At 32.7% G+C, this 19,895-nt stretch overlaps 1 protein-coding gene across 1 annotated transcript; it reads left to right on the top strand.

Annotated features, from left to right (window-relative positions):
- The first annotated feature begins 15,890 nt into the window (after positions 1-15,890).
- Positions 15,891-19,271, top strand: LOC141660049 (uncharacterized). The gene is made up of 3 exons (XM_074467010.1): positions 15,891-18,337; positions 18,447-18,552; positions 18,636-19,271. Exons 1-3 carry the CDS (start codon positions 15,891-15,893, stop codon positions 19,269-19,271), a joined length of 3,189 nt encoding a protein of 1,062 aa, XP_074323111.1.
- Positions 19,272-19,895: the final 624 nt, after the last annotated feature.

The following is a 19,895-nucleotide window of genomic DNA, read 5'->3' as shown; positions in this document are numbered from 1 at the left end:
AATTTTGCATGAATTTTCAGCAGCATGAACTTCACAACAGAATGGAGTAGTGGAAAGGAAGAACATATCACTTATTGAAGTTACAAGAACAATGCTTGAAGAATCTAAACTGCCAACATATTTCTGGGCTGAAGCTGTTAATACTGCATGCTACACTCAGAATATTTCTCTGGTTAATCAAGCAAGATGCATGACTCCATATCAATTGTTCAAGAATAAGAAGCCAACTCTAAATTTTCTTCATGTCTTTGGGTGCAAGTGCTATATTCTGAGAAATCAAACTGATCAAAATGGGAAGTTTGATGCTAAAGCAGATGAAGGAATTTTTGTTGGATATGCTATTGGTAAAGCATATAGAGTCTATAATCTAAGAACCAACATTGTTGTGGAATCAATACATGTTGTGTTTGATGATAAAAAGATTGAAGGACTGCAAGATGGAGATTACCATGAGAGCCTCAAATTTGATAATGCGGAGATGGTTAGTGATGACAGTGATGATGAAAGTGATCAAGAAACAGTATCTAAGGATAATACAGAAAAGTCTACTTCAAATGAAGCACAAAACTCAACATCTGTCGAGTTGCATAATGTTTCTTCCGTCGGGAGGCAATCTGCGTTATCCGTCGGGAGACAACAAGCCTCATCCGTCGATACTCAAAACTCACCATCCGTCGGGTTATCAAGAGAAGCTGGAAATCAAGATAGATCACCTGTAGAAAGTTCCCCTTTCTCAAATCAAAGATCCACAAACTCAGGGGGAGTTTGTAACAATCAAAACTCAATCACACATCAAGACAACAATGAGGCCACTTCATCTAGAGCTAATCTACCTCAACAGGAAAAATGGACAAAAGATCACCCCTTTAAGCTTATTATTGGTGATGTTTCTTCTAGAGTTCAAACAAGGAGAGCAACTCAAGAAGAATGTCTATACAGTAGCTTTCTTTCCAAGAAAGAGCCAAAGAAGGTAGAAGAACCTTTGTTGGACCCTGATTGGATTTTAGCTATGCAGAAGGAGCTAAACCAATTTGAAAGGAATAAAGTATGGAAGCTGGTGCCCAAGCCTAAAGGAAAGAATCCAATAGACACCAAATGGGTATTCAGAAACAAGATGGATGAAAATGGCATAGTAGTCAGGAACAAAGTTATATTGGGTGCTAAGGGCTATTGGCAACAAGAGGGAATAGATTTTGATGAAACATTTGCTCCTGTTGCAAGACTTGAAGCCATCAGAATTTTCTTAGCCTATGCAGCCCATGCCAATTTCAAGGACTATCAAATGGATGTCAAAAGTGCCTTTCTGAATGGAGATTAGGAGGAGGAAGTCTATGTCAGTCAACCTCCTGGTTTTGAAGATCCAAATTTTCCAGAACATGTCTATTATCTTTTGAAAGCAGTTTATGGACTGAAGCAAGCACCTAGAGCCTGGTATGACACTTTATCAAAGTTTCTTTTGGAAAATCACTTCACAAGAGGTACTGTAGATAAAACTTTATTTTTCAGAAATGTTAATGGTTCAAGTATACTTGTTCAAATTTATGTAGATGATATTATTTTTGGCTCTACAGATGAGAAACTTTGCAAAAAGTTTGCCAAATTGATGCAAAGTAAGTATGAAATGAGTATGATGGAAGAACTGACTTACTTTCTTGGTTTACAAGTTAAGCAAGTCAGTGATGGAATATCCATTAGTCAAACTAAATACATTTTTGACCTTTTAAAGAAGTTTGATCTAATGGATTTCATATCTGCAAAAACTCCCATGACCACTACAACTAAACTTGAATTAAACACTACTGAAAAGTCTGTGGATATTTCAAGTTATAAGGGCATGATTGGTTCACTTTTGTACTTAACAGCTAGTAGGTCAGATATAATGTTTGCTACATGTGTATGCGCTAGATTTATGGCTGATCCTAGAGAATCTCACTTAGAGCTATTAAGAGAATTTTCAGATATCTCAAGGGAACACCAAAACTTGGCATTTGGTACCATAGAGATTGTGGTTTTGATCTAACTGGTTATTCAGATGCAGATTATGCAGGTTGTAGAATTGATAAAAAAAGTACAACAGGAACCTGTCAATTTCTAGGAAACAAGCTTGTGTCCTGGTTGTAAAAAGCAAAATTCAGTTTCTACTTCTACAGCTGAAGCTGAATATATTGCTGCTGGTAGTTGTTGTGCACAAATATTATGGATGAAAAATCAATTGCTAGACTATGGTTTGCAAGTTGAGAGGATTCCTATTTTCTGTGATAACACAAGTGTAATTGCCATCACTGAAAATCCAGTACAACACTCAAGGACAAAGCACATAGATAAAGTTAAAGTTATACACAACCTACACTAGCTATGTTCTACCGTATAGGGTTTGTTTCATTAGTTAGTTCTTTATTTTTTATTAAAAATTATTTTATAAATTAACTTTGTCTCGTTTAATCTTCTCTAACCTGGTCCTTTACTTATTTTGTGCTTAACTTCTACATAAGAACTTAATAAAACGAGACTATTGCATTGGTTTTAAGGTAAGTTTAGGTACATATTCAAGGGCTATAGGTGTCTACATAAAGTCAATGAACATAAATATGGGAAAAACCTATTCCTTTACTTTTTTTAAGCTTATAGAAACTTAAAGAAACAAGACTTTTGGTTTTAAGTAGGTTTAGGGTCTATATTCTAAGGCTATGGGTGTTTACATATATTTTATGAAAACAAATAAGAGGAATTATATGGGTGACCATTACATATACCAATACGTCATATGACAGAAATTTTATTTCCTTTAAACAATAAAGTTATAATACAAAAATATTCAAAACTAAATTACTCATAATCAAAGACTGTTATCCAAAAGATTTGGTGTACTAAATATTTATTAAAATACATTTAATTTAACTATCAAAAGATAATTATAAAACTCAACTTTGCATTGATATTTAGTTTTCATAAAAAACTCTCCCACCCAAATATTATAAGTGATCGAGGTTTTGGCTTGTTCAATACTTTTGGTGTTCAATTTGATTTTGGAAAAAAGAAATTATTCCGCCCAAAATTTTAAAATTGACGAACCTCGATTGGTCAGTTTAAAAACTAACAAGCAATAAGTATTGGGTCATTAAAGATGCCTATCTGTAATAGATGTGCAAGTTATGTATTATTAGCATCAATTTATGTGGTCGGTTATAAGCTGGTTAGTAATATGTGGTCGATTTTAACAACCTACGACAGATAATGTTAGATAGTGTTTGTCAGATATACCTCTTTGCATTGTAGTTGAATTTAGTACTTGACCAAAAAGGGAGCCTAAAAAGTCATTTCCGACAATGTTCAGTCGATTTTAATCAAGAAAAACTTACCAACTATTTGGCCGATAAAATCGCTCGCTTATGTCAATATTTCACAAATCAATTTTAGTAACATTTGGTCGGTCAATAATGACATTTTTATTATAGTGAGTATTGCCAATTAGGCTTGTCAACGCGTCGGATTTGGATCAAATTTGACTAGATCCATATCCATATCCATTTAAATTTGTTGGATCGGATTCAGATCAGATCGCTTTCGGCTTTTTAAGAACATAATCCATATCCCAATTCATTAAGATCTCGGATTATCGGATCGAACTCTAGATTATTTAAGTTTTTTGACATGAATAATATTAATTTAATACGGTTTAATAATTATAAAAATTTAAACAAAAAAAGCTATTTTATAATCAGAGATATTGTGGAAAAAAATTAAAATATGTGAAAAGAGTCAAGTTCAAAATAATTATGAAATAAATAAATAAAAATAAAATAATTTAATTGGATAAATATCTGAAAATAATTATATGTGTCAATTTTAAAAATTAAAATAAAAAAAATTGTGAATAAAATATTATGTATGAAAATAGTTTCTGACACACATGATACACATTAAAATATGATGACACCTGGTGTGTACAACAAATTTTAATATGATGAGATAAAAGTTAAATTAATTATAAAATTAATATAATTCATATTGATTCATATAAAATTAATTATATTGAATTATTATAGTTAATACATATGTACTAATTTAATATAATTAACATTGATAAATATAAAATTAATTATATTTATTTATTAAAGTATATATATTAATATATTATATATATTAATATAGTATATATATACATATATATTTATAATTATATAAGTGTACTATTTCGGATTCGGTCTTTATCGGATCAGATGAGTGAAAATTCATATCTGCTTCTTCATGGATCAGATCTTTATCATATCGGAGTATTATCCTATCGGTTTTCTTTTTATACAATCCATATCTATCTATTAAGGCTCGGGTTAGACCGCATGAGATCGTCCCCTCCATTGACAAGTCTACTACCAATTTTTGACTTAGCCAATTATCATGCTCTATTTCACACATATTTTTTTTATAATCTAGCTATTTTTTTTTAACAAATATAATGTTGACGGTTTGTGTGGTCTCATTCACAGCCTATTAGGGATGAACTAAATCTTCACATCTTTTTTTCCCGGCTGAAAAATTATATTGTAAAAAGAAATTTAAAATATGATTTATAAAACTATATTTACGGTGCACATAAACATATATGTGTTCAAATTTAAAAATTAAAGTAGGCAAATTTTATTATCTTATTTGTCATCCCTACAAACGCAAGCCTACTTTCTTCCCAAATCCTTTAGCAAACCTTCTTTCTTGTATGAATTCCGATAACAACTAATAAAGAATGAATAAATTATAATCTAAACATGAATTATTAGAAAAGTATTATCATATATCCAAAAATAAGAAATTTGTTATATTAATTCTTTTGTACTAGATATTTGATTTATTTTGCTATAAATTTTTTTAATATAAAACTCTTCAGACAGAAAAAAATTCAAAAAATATTATAAAATTATACTTATATAAAATGAAAAACTATTAATATCTTGGTTGTCGTCTACCAATAACAGACCATCTTTCTTCCCAAAATTATTTATCCTAACCCGTCAATTATATTTTATTTATTTTGATTAGAAAACTATGTAAAAAAATTTAAATAGTGCAAAATTTCTAGTTTAAACATAACTTATTCCAATGTTATAATATTAAGTATAGTCCTAAAAAGTTTCCTAAAAGTAAAAAGTCTCTAGTAGTGCTTCTTTTATTTCAAATATTTCTGCTTTTGATTATTAGGTAAAGAAAAAAAGTCAAATCTATTTGGTCTATATACATTTTTATGATTGAACTTAATTTACTTTCAGTTTAAAGATTTTTGTGCTAAATTTTCAAGCATGTGTGCCACTTGAGAAACACATACCTTTCAAATTATTCATCATTTTTAAAGCATTTGGGAAACTTGGTTTTCAAATTTTAAAAAATACCCACATTTTATCAACATCTATTAATACGCTTGTTGAGGCCTAGTTTATGAAGTGTTTTACTCCTTGGACCCCTTCCTAGTAGATTTTTAGGGGACTATTTTAATAAGTTTTTTATTTCAATTCTAGATACCCGTGCAATTAGCTATCTTTTTTAGGTGCTTTGTAAAGTCTAGGGTGAGAAATTATGTATTTTGCTTGAACATTGTATATTTTATGTTGTTATTTGTTATTTTTACATTTATCGAGTTAAACACTTATATGTAAATTTACTTAATTTTATCTAAAAGATACACTTGTTCTCCATTTATCTGTTTAGTGTATATTGAGATATTGCAAGTTATTTTTTGATAAAGATACTTGTATATCATTATTTTAAGTCCTTGAACTCAAAATTGTACAACTCAAAGTCTAAGCAAATAAAATAGAACAAATATTCGACAAATAAATTATATTATTAATATAATCCTCCAGTATACTACACTTTAAAACCAATGCAATTTCTTATGCCAAATAACTATATAAATGAGCAATAACCATTTTCCTTTAATGAAGCTCTCATGTGTTGGTGTTTTTGTAATGAAGAAGATAAACCAATAGAGGTGATCTATTTCGCTTTTAAGTTGACGCCTTTGATAGATTAATTATGTAGCTAATTGTGAGTTTTGTAAATTAATTCTTGTCTCTCATGGCATAGCTTGGGTCGCATGCACTTGTAGAGTGATCACATATTGAGAAAAGTGCACCTCTAACTAATATAATGTATTAAAATTACATAATATAAATTCTTAATTTTGCTTACCACTAATAGACACAATTCCTAATTAACCACACAACATATAACTCAATAAATTTTAAAAATTCTTACTTGGTACACTAAAATAATAAGAAATCAAACTTGTCAAAGTAAATAACTACATAGTAGTGTTTCTTTTGTTTTAAAAATTTAGCCTTTTATACTTTGTTTTAAAATCAATAATTCGATTTGGCCTCTAAACATTTTTTGTGATTAAACATAATTTAATTTTGTGTTTTATGGTTTTAGTGCTTAATTTCTGCTCAATTTCAAGTGTGTTGGCCTAATTTTAAATTTAACTTTGTGCACTTCACCTTGTTTCTACATACTTTCAAAGTAGTTTTGTTTGGTTGTATCACATTAAAAACATCTAGGCCACTTGCTTCAAAATTTACTAAAATATATATATTTGGTCACCAGTGAGCCTAGTTTATGGAGTGTTTTACCGACTTTAAAGCTTAATAAAGGCATCCCTTCAACCCCACCCATGAAAAATTTTTGGTGACTATTTTAATGTGTTATAGACTTTGATCCTAGATACGTGTATCCATATTATTACAAATATTTTTGAGGTTCTTGAGCTTTTTCAAGGTCAAGGGTCGTAAATTAGTTATTTTTTAAATATTATTTTTTGAATTTTTTATTGTATTTCTTATTGTTAGATCTATCCAATTGTACCCTTATATGTATGTTTACCTACTTCTGTCTCGAAGATACACTTACCTACTTTACCTACCTCTTCATGAAGATATTTGAATATCCCTAGTCCTTGAACTCAAAGTTGTGATTATGACTTATTTAGACTAGTAACCGAAATAGCATAAACATCATCATATTAAAATTTATATGAAATCCACCAAAAAACACCTAAATTGAGCAAGTCATAAAAATGTTCAAAATTGCAAGATCAATAAACATATTTAACCTTACTATTTGAACTCTTATCTCACGACAAATCAACTAAAAAGAGCAAAACATATGATCGTGTATAAAACTAAAAATTATCTCACATTGTCCGAAAAGTTAGCTATAGTATTAAAACTTACACATCATTGTAAGGCATGAGAAAGTACTGCCCTTTCTTCGCATCCTTAAATTGTGCAGCGAGTGCACGTGATCTCTGTAGTGCAGTGCCACATCTGATGGCACCAATGATGCTGGGATCTACAAACCTTATCATGTTGGTCATCTTCTGTTTTTTGACATGCTCATTTAAGGAGCTACATATAAAATTTACAGTAGTTAGTAAATATTATGAGTTTAATCACGGGACTATATATTTGCTCCTGTTGCAAGACTTGAAGCCATCAGAATTTTCTTAGCCTATGCAGCCCATGCCAATTTCAAGGTCTATCAAATAGATGTCAAAAGTGCCTTTCTGAATGGAGATTGGGAGGAGGAAGTCTATGTCAGTCAACCTCCTGGTTTTGAAGATCCAAATTTTCCAGAACATGTCTATTATCTTTTGAAAGCAGTTTATGGACTGAAGCAAGCACCTAGAGCCTGGTATGACACTTTATCAAAGTTTCTTTTGGAAAATCACTTCACAAGAGGTACTGTAGATAAAACTTTATTTTTCAGAAATGTTAATGGTTCAAGTATACTTGTTCAAATTTATGTATATGATATTATTTTTGGCTCTACAGATGAGAAACTTTGCAAAAAGTTTGTCAAATTGATGCAAAGTAAGTATGAAATGAGTATGATGGAAGAACTGACTTATTTTCTTGGTTTACAAGTTAAGCAAGTCAGTGATGGAATATCCATTAGTCAAACTAAATACATTTTTGACCTTTTAAAGAAGTTTGATCTAATGGATTTCATATCTGCAAAAACTCCCATGACCACTACAACTAAACTTGAATTAAACACTACTGAAAAGTCGATGGATATTTCAAGTTATAAGGGCATGGTTGGTTCACTTTTGTACTTAACAGCTAGTAGGTCAGATATAATGTTTGCTACATGTGTATGTGCTAGATTTATCACTACAAGAAATATTGAATCAGACAATGGTTTTACACCGTTGTCTAAAAGATGAATATTTCGTTGTCTATCCGGGGGCGGTGTGTTTGGTACTCATACAATGGTTACGCACCATTGTAACAAATACATCACACAACTGAATATAAAGCCTTTATCTCATTTTATTCACACAACGGATATGACCCTTTCTAATATTCTACAAACAACAGTTTTCTAGCCGTTGTAACAATGTAGAGGCATAATAGTTAAAAATAGTGTTATGTGAATTGACTCCTACAACGGTTTATGTATTTATTTCATCTAGTTACACAATGGTTTTTATTAAGAAAACAAATGTATGACATACTTTAGACAACAGTTTTTTGTTTTTGGGTATTGTGTTTTAGCAATGCTCACAACAGTTTTTGTAATGACCAAGATATTGTTAGAAGCTAATCTAACAATGGTATGTAGTGATCCCAGAGTGTTGTTAGGATTTGTACATACAATGGTGTTAATAATTTGATCTATTGTGCAAATCATTAAGGCACAATGTTTAAGTTCTACTATTCAGTTGTATAAGTTTGGTTCATACAAGTGTATGCCTTTTAAAACATCATTGTCGAATATCTTTAGCACAATGGTTTACTTTTGTGCCAAATATTGTCTGATATAGCTTAGGACAATGGTTTACTTATGTACCAACTGTTGTCTAGTATAACTTAGCACAATAGATATTTTTATTTTACTAAACAATTGTCTATCAAACATAGCAATGGTTCTATACCTATTCTATTTATAAATAAAGCCTTTACAAATACAAATTGCAAAATCAAATACCAAACCATTCAAAAACCAAATGTACCATGCGATAAATAACATAACATCCGATAAACTTCATAATTTACCAACTACACCAAAGATCCACTTCAACCATAAGTACATACATCCACCAAACTTCAACAACCATAAAAAGTTCAGAAAAACTCCACTTAAACACCATACCAACAACGTCAATATAACTTACACTAGTTCATCTTACCATCACAAATTACATATAAACTATTCGCGAGACTAACTTAACATGAATAAAACTTCATGAAGAATTTGGCGAAGTCCATCTTGATCACGTTTAAGTCATCCTCATTGTAAGCCAGATTACCTCTACGAATCCACTGAAAATCAAATAAAGTTTTGACAGTTTTGTAAGCCACTATGTTGATAGTGAAAATAAAGTACCATCCGACATAAAGTTGTAATTTAAAATTAAAAACAAGAAAAAATCATACCTTAGTTGCAAATTGAAGCTCTTTGTCATAACAAATTTCTTTCATATATCCCATGAAAAAAAAGGCCACAGTCCCGGACCCCTGTCTGCAAAGGAACTCCCTGAAAAAAAATAGAAAATAAAATTAATCACATATTTTACTTCAATATATGAGAAATTATAAAAAAATATTATTACCGCCATATTCTCCCAACAAATTTTCTTCCTGGCAACCTTATTCACCTTATTCAGCCTCTCTTTGTACATCTTTATCGAACTGTTAGAAAGTAGTACAAGTCAACAAAAAACATTTTGCGTAAATTACCTAAAGCAATTAAAAATATTGACTCACTTATCAACAACTTCTACCCATTCATCGCTTGCAATACGACGCTTAAGAGGATCCATGTGGTATACTACCTCCGTCGTTGGAACAACAACGGTTAGTGACCAGTGATTCCTATCAAAGCATGAGAAGATGTGTCTTTCAGAAATTTAATTATGCAGTTAGATGTTACCTCAAAAATAACCAAAGGTAACTTGAAGAAATAATTAAATAAATTACTTATATCTCATTTAATTATATATTTAACAATTTACAAGTTAGCAAATTAATTTACAAGTTACCAAATTTAAAGTTCCATCCATACAAATATATTCTACAAATTTCTAAAATTCACTAAAAATATAAAAAAAATGAAAATTAAATTACAAGTACTTAAACATCTTAATGAGATCATAAAATATGAAGTGTACTTATAAAGTGAGAAATGCTTACACGTCATTGAAAGGAATAAGAAAGCATTGTCCTTCCTTAGCATTCATAAAACGGTTGGCAAGCGCACGTGACCTCTCCCCTGCATTGCCACAACCAATGGCTCCAACAATACACGGATCCACAAAAGTAATCATATTCGTCATTTTATTCTTTCTCAAAAACTCATACAAGAAGCTGTAAACAAATTAAACAATAGTTGGAATCTAATTTAATTTTATTTAGAGAACAATTAAAATAAGAATGCACTCATTTTTAATTCAAGATAATTAACAACAAATTGAAAAAGCTAATGTACGTGGAAACTTACTGAATGAATATGGTAATGATCGATCCGGATATTTCACCTCTACCACATAGGGAATGTATATCTTGCAGAAAGATCACCTGCTTCTTTGTGACAGCAAATGCTTGTTCATATAACTGAAAACTTACGGTTCTTCCATCGCTTAAAGCATCCTTAGCCCACATCCACAACCGTTTTAAAGATGATGGATAATTTACACCCATCTCTACATGAAGCTCATCCTCCACATCATCAGTTTCTATCACTACATGCTTCTTTGTTTTCTTGGAACCAACTTTCTTCGCACCACGCTTTTTGATATTCTGAAAATAAAAACATGCACGTCAACACAGTAAAAACATAACAAAATATATCAATTACACACACACTATCATCAATCTTTACCTTTGGAGTAGACAAAACTTGGGTACTGCTTGTGTTCCCCACCACGAGATCCCTTGGCCATGCAATAAAAGAACCTATTGCTTGTTTCACAGTTACAATTTCATCTCCTACGGGAAATGGGATCTTAGCATCCTCTTGAATTGCATAAGAAATGGACACTCTTGCATTTTCCTTTGAAAGGCATATTCCGTGAAGAGTCGGCTCACATCCTTCAGCAAGAGGGATTTCATCAACCCGGCCATATGCTACGATGTTGCTTACTGATCCTATTGCCAGTTGACAAACACCGGATAAACCATCCAACTTTAACCCTTTAGGATGATTCTCAATTTCAACAAACTCATTATCAGCGTCAACCATAAAGGCCTCCTCACCTTTGAAAAAAACATTATGCTCATTCTCCTCTTCAATATTTTTATATCCAATATTGTCCTTAGAAAAACATTCTACATTCTCCTCATCACCATGATCTGAACCTTCATCCCCAGATTCCACGTTCAGCTTTTTCCTCACAATATCATTCCTATCATTCTCGTTTACGAACTGAGGCACGCCCTTTAAATCTCAGCAGCTTCCTTGTTGGGAAGTAATGATTGGGCTACCCTTTTGACCAATACCTTTAGCCATTTTCAATTCTGCTCTGATCTTTTCAATTTCAGCAGTCCAAAATGCATCTCTCTGTTTTATAATTTTCGGAGTCTCCTCAGCCATAAAGTTTTTAACCCCCTCATGTATCCTCTCCTCAATAGTCCTTGATTTTTTCTGTCTCGGCAGATCAAAATAGATAGACTGTTTCACGTGGCTCCCCTGCCCACGTACTCTGCCTCCATGCTCAGGCTTACCGAGCGCCATAGTTAACACATCATTTCTACCTTCTTCTACCAATTCCCCTTCTTTAACCTTCTTCTTGAGCAACTCCTAAAAACACCACAGTATAGAAGAAGTTATATATCAAATTGGAACTATGATGAATATTCTCGGTTGAAATATAAATGAATAACTTACTATTTTCTCAGCTTTTTCTTTAACATTCTCATTTTTAAAATTACCATCTTTGTCTTTCCTTGCAAGGACCCAAGCATCCGATCGATCTATCGGTTCTTCTGGATGTTTTTTCAACTGCATGTACGACATATTTTATTAATGATTCAAAGATACAAATTCATATTGACCACACAAAGTATATAAAAAGACTAAGTAGATTTAGGCTGTCATCACTAACCCATTCCATTTCTAGGTTGGCATAACCTTTTCGAGACATTAGATGATGATACTCATTCATCCGGCTTCTTTTCACCTGTTCTTCATGAATTTTCTGTAGAAAAAAGCACCAACAAGGTTAAAACATCACGCTAAATACCTATCCAATTATTGAAATTGATAAATAAATAAAAATAATAAAAAGTTTACCTTAAAATCATCTCCGAGACGATCAGCAACAAACATCTCCCAGTGCGACTTTTCTATGAACGTGTAGTCAACCGGAGGAAAAGTGAGCTTTTCTGGTTGATTCCGGTGTGGAAGGATGTACTCTGTCGTGAGCCGGGATTTGAACTCTCTCCACTTTTGACAAGCGGATTCCCATACCAGTTTCCTTGCTGTCGGAGGTACAATAAAGGCCATCTACGTACATAAGAAACAAAAAAATTCAAATATGCAAGTTAACGAATGAACAAAATCTATAGAAAGAAAAGAAAAAAACCAATATCAAAGAGAAAGATAGGCATGTGTGTGTAGACAATTTACTATACCTGCACACAGTCCCAAATTTTATTCTTTGTCTGCTCAGGAACTTGCTTCCAACTATCATGCCAAATGGGGACTTTGGTCCTTGCCAAAACTCCAATGTACGACTGCATCTCTCCAGCTTCATCACCATACGGCTCCCCTTTTGCATTGAAGGTCACAGTAAGCTTTTGATTCATTATCTTCCGTCTCAGAATTCTGTGCTTCGTGACACAACCACGTTTCAATAGTTTTAGTCCTTCCGGTATTTCTGGATTTTTCTTAGAATCCACTTGCTTTTTCTTAGAATCCACTTGTTTTTTCTTCTTTGACAACTTCTTCTTTAAATTTTCAGATATCGGATTCTTCTTGACAGATATAGGAGAAGAACAAGAGGGGTTAACTTTGTTCAATGATTGTGTTTTCCTTATAGCCTTCACAACTCTCATCGATGTTCTGTTTGGAGAAGACTTTGCTTTTTTATGAGAAGCTTGTGTCTTCTTCTTTGGAGGAGCCATAATCTGTGTACCACAAACCATTATAAAGAAGGATTTGCCAAGCTAAGAAATTATATGGGTTTTATGAGAAACAAAATCTAACCAGCAAAAAATCTCTAATAATGTGGGTTTAATGAGAAACAAAATCTAATAACTAACCAAGACATCATCAAAGTGAACCATTTAAATCAGTAGCGAGTAACAACAATTAAAAAAATACCAAAGAAACAAGTCATATGAGAGTTTTATAAAAATCCAACAAGAACTACATAACATACGAGGGTTTCACAAGAATCGAACCAAAATATAAAAGAATCACAGCAGAAGAGCATAAGAATCAAAACAAACAAGTAAAAACATTACAAATCAAGAACAAGCAAGAATTGAACATAACCAATAAAGAACAAGCAAGAGCAAACAAGAACTGAACATAACAAGCTTAATCAAGTAACATGCAACAACAAGCAAGAACTGAACAGATTAAAACATGCAAGTACCTTTCTTAGATTTGCTTCGATTAGAAATTGAGAAAAGAAAATGGAAGAGAAATAGGAGGGGAATGAAGTGTTATCGGGTAAGAAAAGAGAAATCACAAAGGGGGGAACAAAAGGGGGGAATGAAAATGAAAAGAAGAGCATAAGAATCAAAACAAACAAGTAAAAACATTACAAATCAAGAACAAGCAAGAACTGAACATAACCAATGAAGAACAAGCAAGAGCAAACAAGAACTGAACAGAACAAGCTTAATCAAGTAACATGCAACAACAACCAAGAACTGAACAGATTAAAACATGCAAGTACCTTTCTTAGATTTGCTTCGATTAGAAATTGAGAAAAGAAAATGGAAGAGAAATAAAAGAGGGGAATAAAGTATTATCGGGTAAGAAAAGAGAAATCACAAAGGGGGGAACAAAAGGGGGGAATGAAAATGAAAAGAGGGGGAAGTGAAATAATTTTGGGGAATAAACCAACGGCTTGGATTGTTAGTATTTTACCAAACCAACGGTGTATTTTAATTGATTGATGAGTGAATTATTCATAATTTTTAGAAATTAATTGAAAAGAAGAGAATATTAAATATTTTTTAAACAACGGTTACTATTAAATCTATCCTTAATCTACGATTGGGAAAATTTTGAAGTAACATTTTGATTTTTTTTCTAAATAATTTCGATATTAATTAATTCATAATTTTGAATTTTCTCAGTTGTGTATCTCGTGTCGTGTACCTTATTGTGTCGTCCTTATCATGTTGTGTACTCAAAATCCAAACTCAAATACTAAATTATCGTGTTGAGTTAAAAATTGTCGGGTGTAGCTTATATAAACAGCTTTTAGATATACTTAATTTATACATGACCTCGTTTACTTACTAATTCATTGCCTTTTTCTAATTTTTGGAAAATTACTTTCGGGCATGATACTCAAGAATCCTGGTGTGTTATGAAATATTCTCCTGGTATGTTGGCAAAATTTAGGGAATATTTCATAACATACCAGAAATCTTGAGTATCATGCCCGAAGGTAATTTTCCAAAAATTAGAAAAAGGCAATGAATTAGTAAGTAAACGAAGTCATGTATAAATTAAGTGTATCTAAAAAGTTGTTTATATAAGCTACATCCGATAATTTTTAACACACCACGATAATTTAGTATTTCTGTTTGGATTTTGAATACACGACATGATAAGGACGACACAATAATTTACAAGTTCTTACAATGGGAAATTGCAAAAACCGTTGTCTTATGTAAGAAAAAATTATTCCACCAAACCCTAAACCCTAAACCCTAAACCCTATAACCCTAGATCAAACAAAAATTAACAAAAATTAAAGGCGAAATATTCAAATTTGTCGACATTAAAATGACTCGTTTTGCTTTTGTAACGGATATAGTGTCTATTTAAAAACTTAACAAATCCCGAATTTTTTATATAGAGTTATCGACTATATAGTTCGAAAGTAACCACTGAATGCACATATAGTATATGATTACAATGTAACAAATTAAAAGAAGACACTTGTAATTTATTTCATAAACAATTAGTGATATTTAAATATATATTTAATAATATAAGTTTTAACATGTCAATTGTTCCTCTTGTTGCATGTCTTCGAAGCCTACAAAATCATTTATAGTCCTTGTGTTTGTCGAAAAAGTTAATATAATACGACAATGGTTTATTGAAAAAACACTTGTTTGTAGGTGTTACTACAATGATAAATTGTTGAAACCGTTGTCCAAGATTTTAAATAAACTATGCTACAAACCATTGTGTTTACATTTTTTTACAATGCAATATTGTTGAAATGATTGTCCTGAGTTTTAAATAAACCAAGAAACGAAATTCTTTTACTTTAAGAAAATTTCTATTTTTTTCAAAAAAATATAAGTGGGAACACTGGGGAAAGAGGGGGAAAGTGTAAATAATTTTGACTAGCAATAAAGTAGTTTGACTAGCATTATTATACGTGATCATTGTCTGTCTGAAGTATCTATGTTTTATTATGCCTCTTTTACTGTCTCCTTCATACACCATTTCTTAACCATATATTTGTCTCAGTTCTTTGATGTCTGAAGTAATCCAGGGGAACTTCACTTTGCTGAACTCAGGTAAGTTTCTGCTGAATTCATATCAATTTGGGGATTTGGTGTTTATATCGATTTGGAGAACTTGAAATTAGGGTTCATATCTATTTGGAGAATTTTAATAAGGGTCCATATCGAGTTTAATGGAAATATATGTTTGTGGAATTTGAGCAAAAGAATGGGTTTAAACTTGGTTGAGTAAAAATGGATAGATCTTGGTTGAAAGCAGATAGAAGAACACAAGAATTTAAACTTGGAGTGGATGAATTGTTAAATTTTGCATTTCTGAATGGGTTTAAACAAAATAAAATTAGTTGTCCATGCTTAAGATGCGCTCATAGTAAATCTTGGAATGCTCAGACTGTTAAGGATCATCTTTATCAATATGGTATTGATCAAACCTATACGTGTTGGATATGGCATGGAGAGTCAAATTATGTACAGAGTCATGTAGTTTCTGAACAGGAATCATCCGTTGATCCTACAAACATGAGAATGGGGCAGGATATTATCGATGATGAGGATATTTCGTTAGATTCTTCTGATTTTATGAATCATGTTCAAGGTGAAAATGAACCACTTTATCCTGGATGCGAGAGTTTTACAAAAATGAGAGCTTTAGTCAAGTTGTATAATTTAAAAGCAAAACATGGTATTTCTGATAAATGCTTTTCCGATGTCCTTCTTTTGCTTGCATCAATGCTTCCGGAAGGCAACAGTATGCCTTCATCTTTTGGTGAAGCCAAGAAAACTTTATATACTTTAGGCATGGATTATGAAAAAATACATGTGTGTCCGAATGATTGTCTCTTATACCGCGGTGAGAGGGACGAAGATGAGACGATTTGCCGAATATGTGGGGAATCTAGATGGAAGTTAAACAAGAAAGGAGAAGAATTGGAAGGGATCCCTGCTAAGGTTCTGTGGTACTTTCCATTGATACCAAGATTGAGAAATTTGTTCAATACAGCTCAGATTGCGAAGGACATGACTTGGCATAAAACCGAGCGACAAAATGATGGTAAAATTAGACATCCGGCTGACTCAAAGACATGGAAGGATGTCGATCAAAGGTGGCCTGAGTTTGCTGCAGAGGCTAGGAACCTTCGGTTAGCTTTATCCTCCGATGGATTTAATCCTTTCCATGGACCAGGAAGTGATCACTCAACATGGCCTGTGTTGCTTTCAATTTACAACCTCCCACCTTGGCTTTGTATGAAGAGAAAGTACATTATGCTAAGTCTATTGATATCCGGACCAAATCAGCCTGGAAATGATATTGATGTATACCTTCAACCACTTATAGAAGATTTGCAGAAATTGTGGCATGGGAAACAAGTTTATGATGCATTTAAGAAAGAGTCTTTCATACTAAGAGGAATTTTATTGTGGACAATTAGTGATTATCCAGCCTTAGGAAACTTGTCGGGTAATATCATTAAAGGATATAATGCTTGTGTAGTTTGTGTTGATAAAACAAAAGCTACCAGGTTGGCTACTTACAAAAAGACGGTGGTTATGAGACATCGTAGATGGCTGCCCAGAAATCATCCATATCGAAGGCAAAAATCAGCCTTTGATAACACCATGAAGAAGTTATCAGAACCTATTCCTTTAACTGGAGAGGAGGTGTTAGAAAGGGTACTACCACTAGCGGACCATGTTTATGGTAAGACACAAAACCAACCTCGGTGGAAAAAAGGGGAACCTCGACCAATTTGGAAAAAGATGTCTATATTTTTTCAGCTTGAGTACTGGAAGTTTTTGCCAGTTCGCCATACTCTCGATGTGATGCATATAGAAAAAAATATATGCGAGGCTTTAACCGGTACATTGCTAAATATTCCCGGGAAGACAAAAGATAGAGAATCTGTTCGTATTGATATGGCTGAAATGGGAATAAGAATGGAGCTGAGACCAAAAAATTCTGGAAAAAAAGAGAAGTTACCGATGGCATCTTGGAACTTATTGCATAAAGAAAAAAAGATTGTCTGCTCGTCCTTGATTGGCATGAAGTTACCTGATGGTTTTTGTTCGAACCTTAAGGGTATAGTATCAATGGACACTCTGCGACTTGTTGGAATGAAATCTCACGACTGTCACACAATGTTGCATCACTTGCTCCCCATCGCACTTCGGTCAGTACTTCAAAAACAAGTCAGGTGCACTATTATCAGGTTTTGCCTTTTTTTCAAGGCAATTTGTAGTAAAATCATTGAGGTCGATAAATTAGAAAAAATGCAGTCTCAATTGGTGGAGACCTTATGCCAGCTAGAAAAGCACTTCCCCCCTTCCTTGTTTGATGTAATGATCCATCTCTCAGTTCATCTTGTAAGAGAAGTTGAGCTTTGTGGTCCTATCTTCCTACGTTGGATGTATCCTTTCGAGAGATATATGAAGACGTTCAAGGGATATGTTCGAAACAGGGCTCATCCGGAAGGTTGCATCGCTGAGGCCTATATTGCAGAAGAGGCGGTTGAGTGTTTAGTTAATTTTGAAGAACCAACAGTTGGGTTACCGGGAAGGGATAAGAATAAGGAGAAATACAGACCCTTATCTGGTGCAACAATGATAAAGCCGAGCATCAAGGATTTGCACCAAGCACATCTGTGTCTTCTTCAAAACAGTAATGAATTGACCCCATATTTCAAGTAAGTTTCTTTATTTAGATTTCTGATTTTTCAGTAATAAATACATCTGTTTTTTGTTCCATGATTTTATGATTTTTTTCAACAAAAGCTGAAATTGATTTACTCACAGTGAACATATGGCCTTCTTGGTGGCAAGATATCCATTACATGAAAATGATGAAGAATGGCTTAAGAACAAGCAAAATGAAACATTCCCTAATTGGTTTCAAAAGAAGGTAATAGCTAGACAATAATTTTTTTCTAATTTAAAGAAATCAAGTAAATGTCTAATTGCTTTAGTATTTTATTTTTTGGACAGATTTCGTCAGAATTGCTTGATGTGAAAAGTATGGTATCTAAGGAGGTAATGTGGCTTGCAGAAGGGCCTAACAAGTATGTCCCTACATTCAGTGGCTACAAAGTCAATGGTGTTACCTACAGCACAAAAGATCGTGATGATACGCGACAAGTTCAATGCAGCGGTGTTTGTGTTCATGCTGATACAATGCTCGTGCAGGATAAGGATAAGAACATTGAGCATATTTCACATACATTTTATGGAGTAATCACAAGTATTTGGGAGTTGGACTATAACCATTTTCGAGTCCCTATCTTTCGGTGCAATTGGGTAGATATGAACAAAGGGGTTAAGATAGATGATTTAGGATACACAGTTGTTAATTTACACAAGTTAGGTTTTCTGAACGACCCTTTTGTGTTAGGTAAACATGTCAAGCAAGTTTGTTACATTGACGACCCTCTTGAAAAATTCTGGTCAGTTGTATTAAAATTACCAAACAAGTTCGATGATCAAAGTGACGATGAAAATGAGGGATCCGTAGAAATTGAACTTGAAAATGAGGTAGATGTCACCATGTTCCCAACTGTTGATGAAGTCGAGGAAGAAAATAGAAGTTACATGCGGGAGGAAGAAGAGATGATTCAACTTCCATAATTATATCAACTGATCAGATGTTGCCTATAAGTGCCTATGTTATCCCCTTTGCTTATAATTTGTACTAAATCAAATTTGGTTGGACAGTTTATTGTAAGATTTGTTTTGGCATTGTTCTTGAAGGATTTGGTTTGATTTTTATCCAAGAATTGTTATATGTAATTTGTACCTTTCAGTTAGGTTGAGAAGTTTTTTGTACATCTGGTTTGACAACTTGTTGGAAGCATTTATTTGACAATGTTCTTAAAGCATTTGGTTTGCTTTTTATCTAAAGATTTATGTTTTAGGCAATTTTTTTAAAACCCTCTGAAAATTAGACAACGGTTTTTCATAAAAGTTGTTGTAACATATTTTCTAATGCAGGTGATTCAGACAACGAGTAAGACACCATTGTCTGAAACTCTTTTACTCAACAGGGGTGATAAACTATTGTCTATTATGCTTTGTTTCTAACATTAGTTTTTCTGCACTATTGTCTCAAATAAATAACACATTGGTACCGGAAAACCGTTGTCTAAGTTGCACAACAGTCCTTAAAACCCATTGTGTAAAACCATAGAAAGCACACCGGTTTATTGTGACCTAAACAACACTTGTGCCAATAGATGTCACACAATGAGGATA

This window comes from Apium graveolens, chromosome 5, assembly GCF_009905375.1.
Source record: "Apium graveolens cultivar Ventura chromosome 5, ASM990537v1, whole genome shotgun sequence".
Taxonomy (NCBI): Eukaryota; Viridiplantae; Streptophyta; class Magnoliopsida; order Apiales; family Apiaceae; genus Apium; species Apium graveolens.
Note: the sequence above shows the minus strand (reverse complement) of the source record. Positions and strands in the feature narration are given on the sequence as shown.

What these genes read in the sequence shown, in the direction of transcription:
- LOC141660049 (XM_074467010.1), top strand. Translation starts at nt 15,891, where the DNA reads ATGGATAGATCTTGGTTGAAAGCAGATAGAAGAACACAAGAATTTAAA. An exon ending in GAATTGACCCCATATTTCAA is followed by an intron (nt 18,338 to 18,446) that starts GTAAGTTTCTTT and finishes ATTTACTCACAG; the next exon opens with TGAACATATGGCCTTCTTGG. An exon ending in CTAATTGGTTTCAAAAGAAG is followed by an intron (nt 18,553 to 18,635) that starts GTAATAGCTAGA and finishes TTTTTTGGACAG; the next exon opens with ATTTCGTCAGAATTGCTTGA.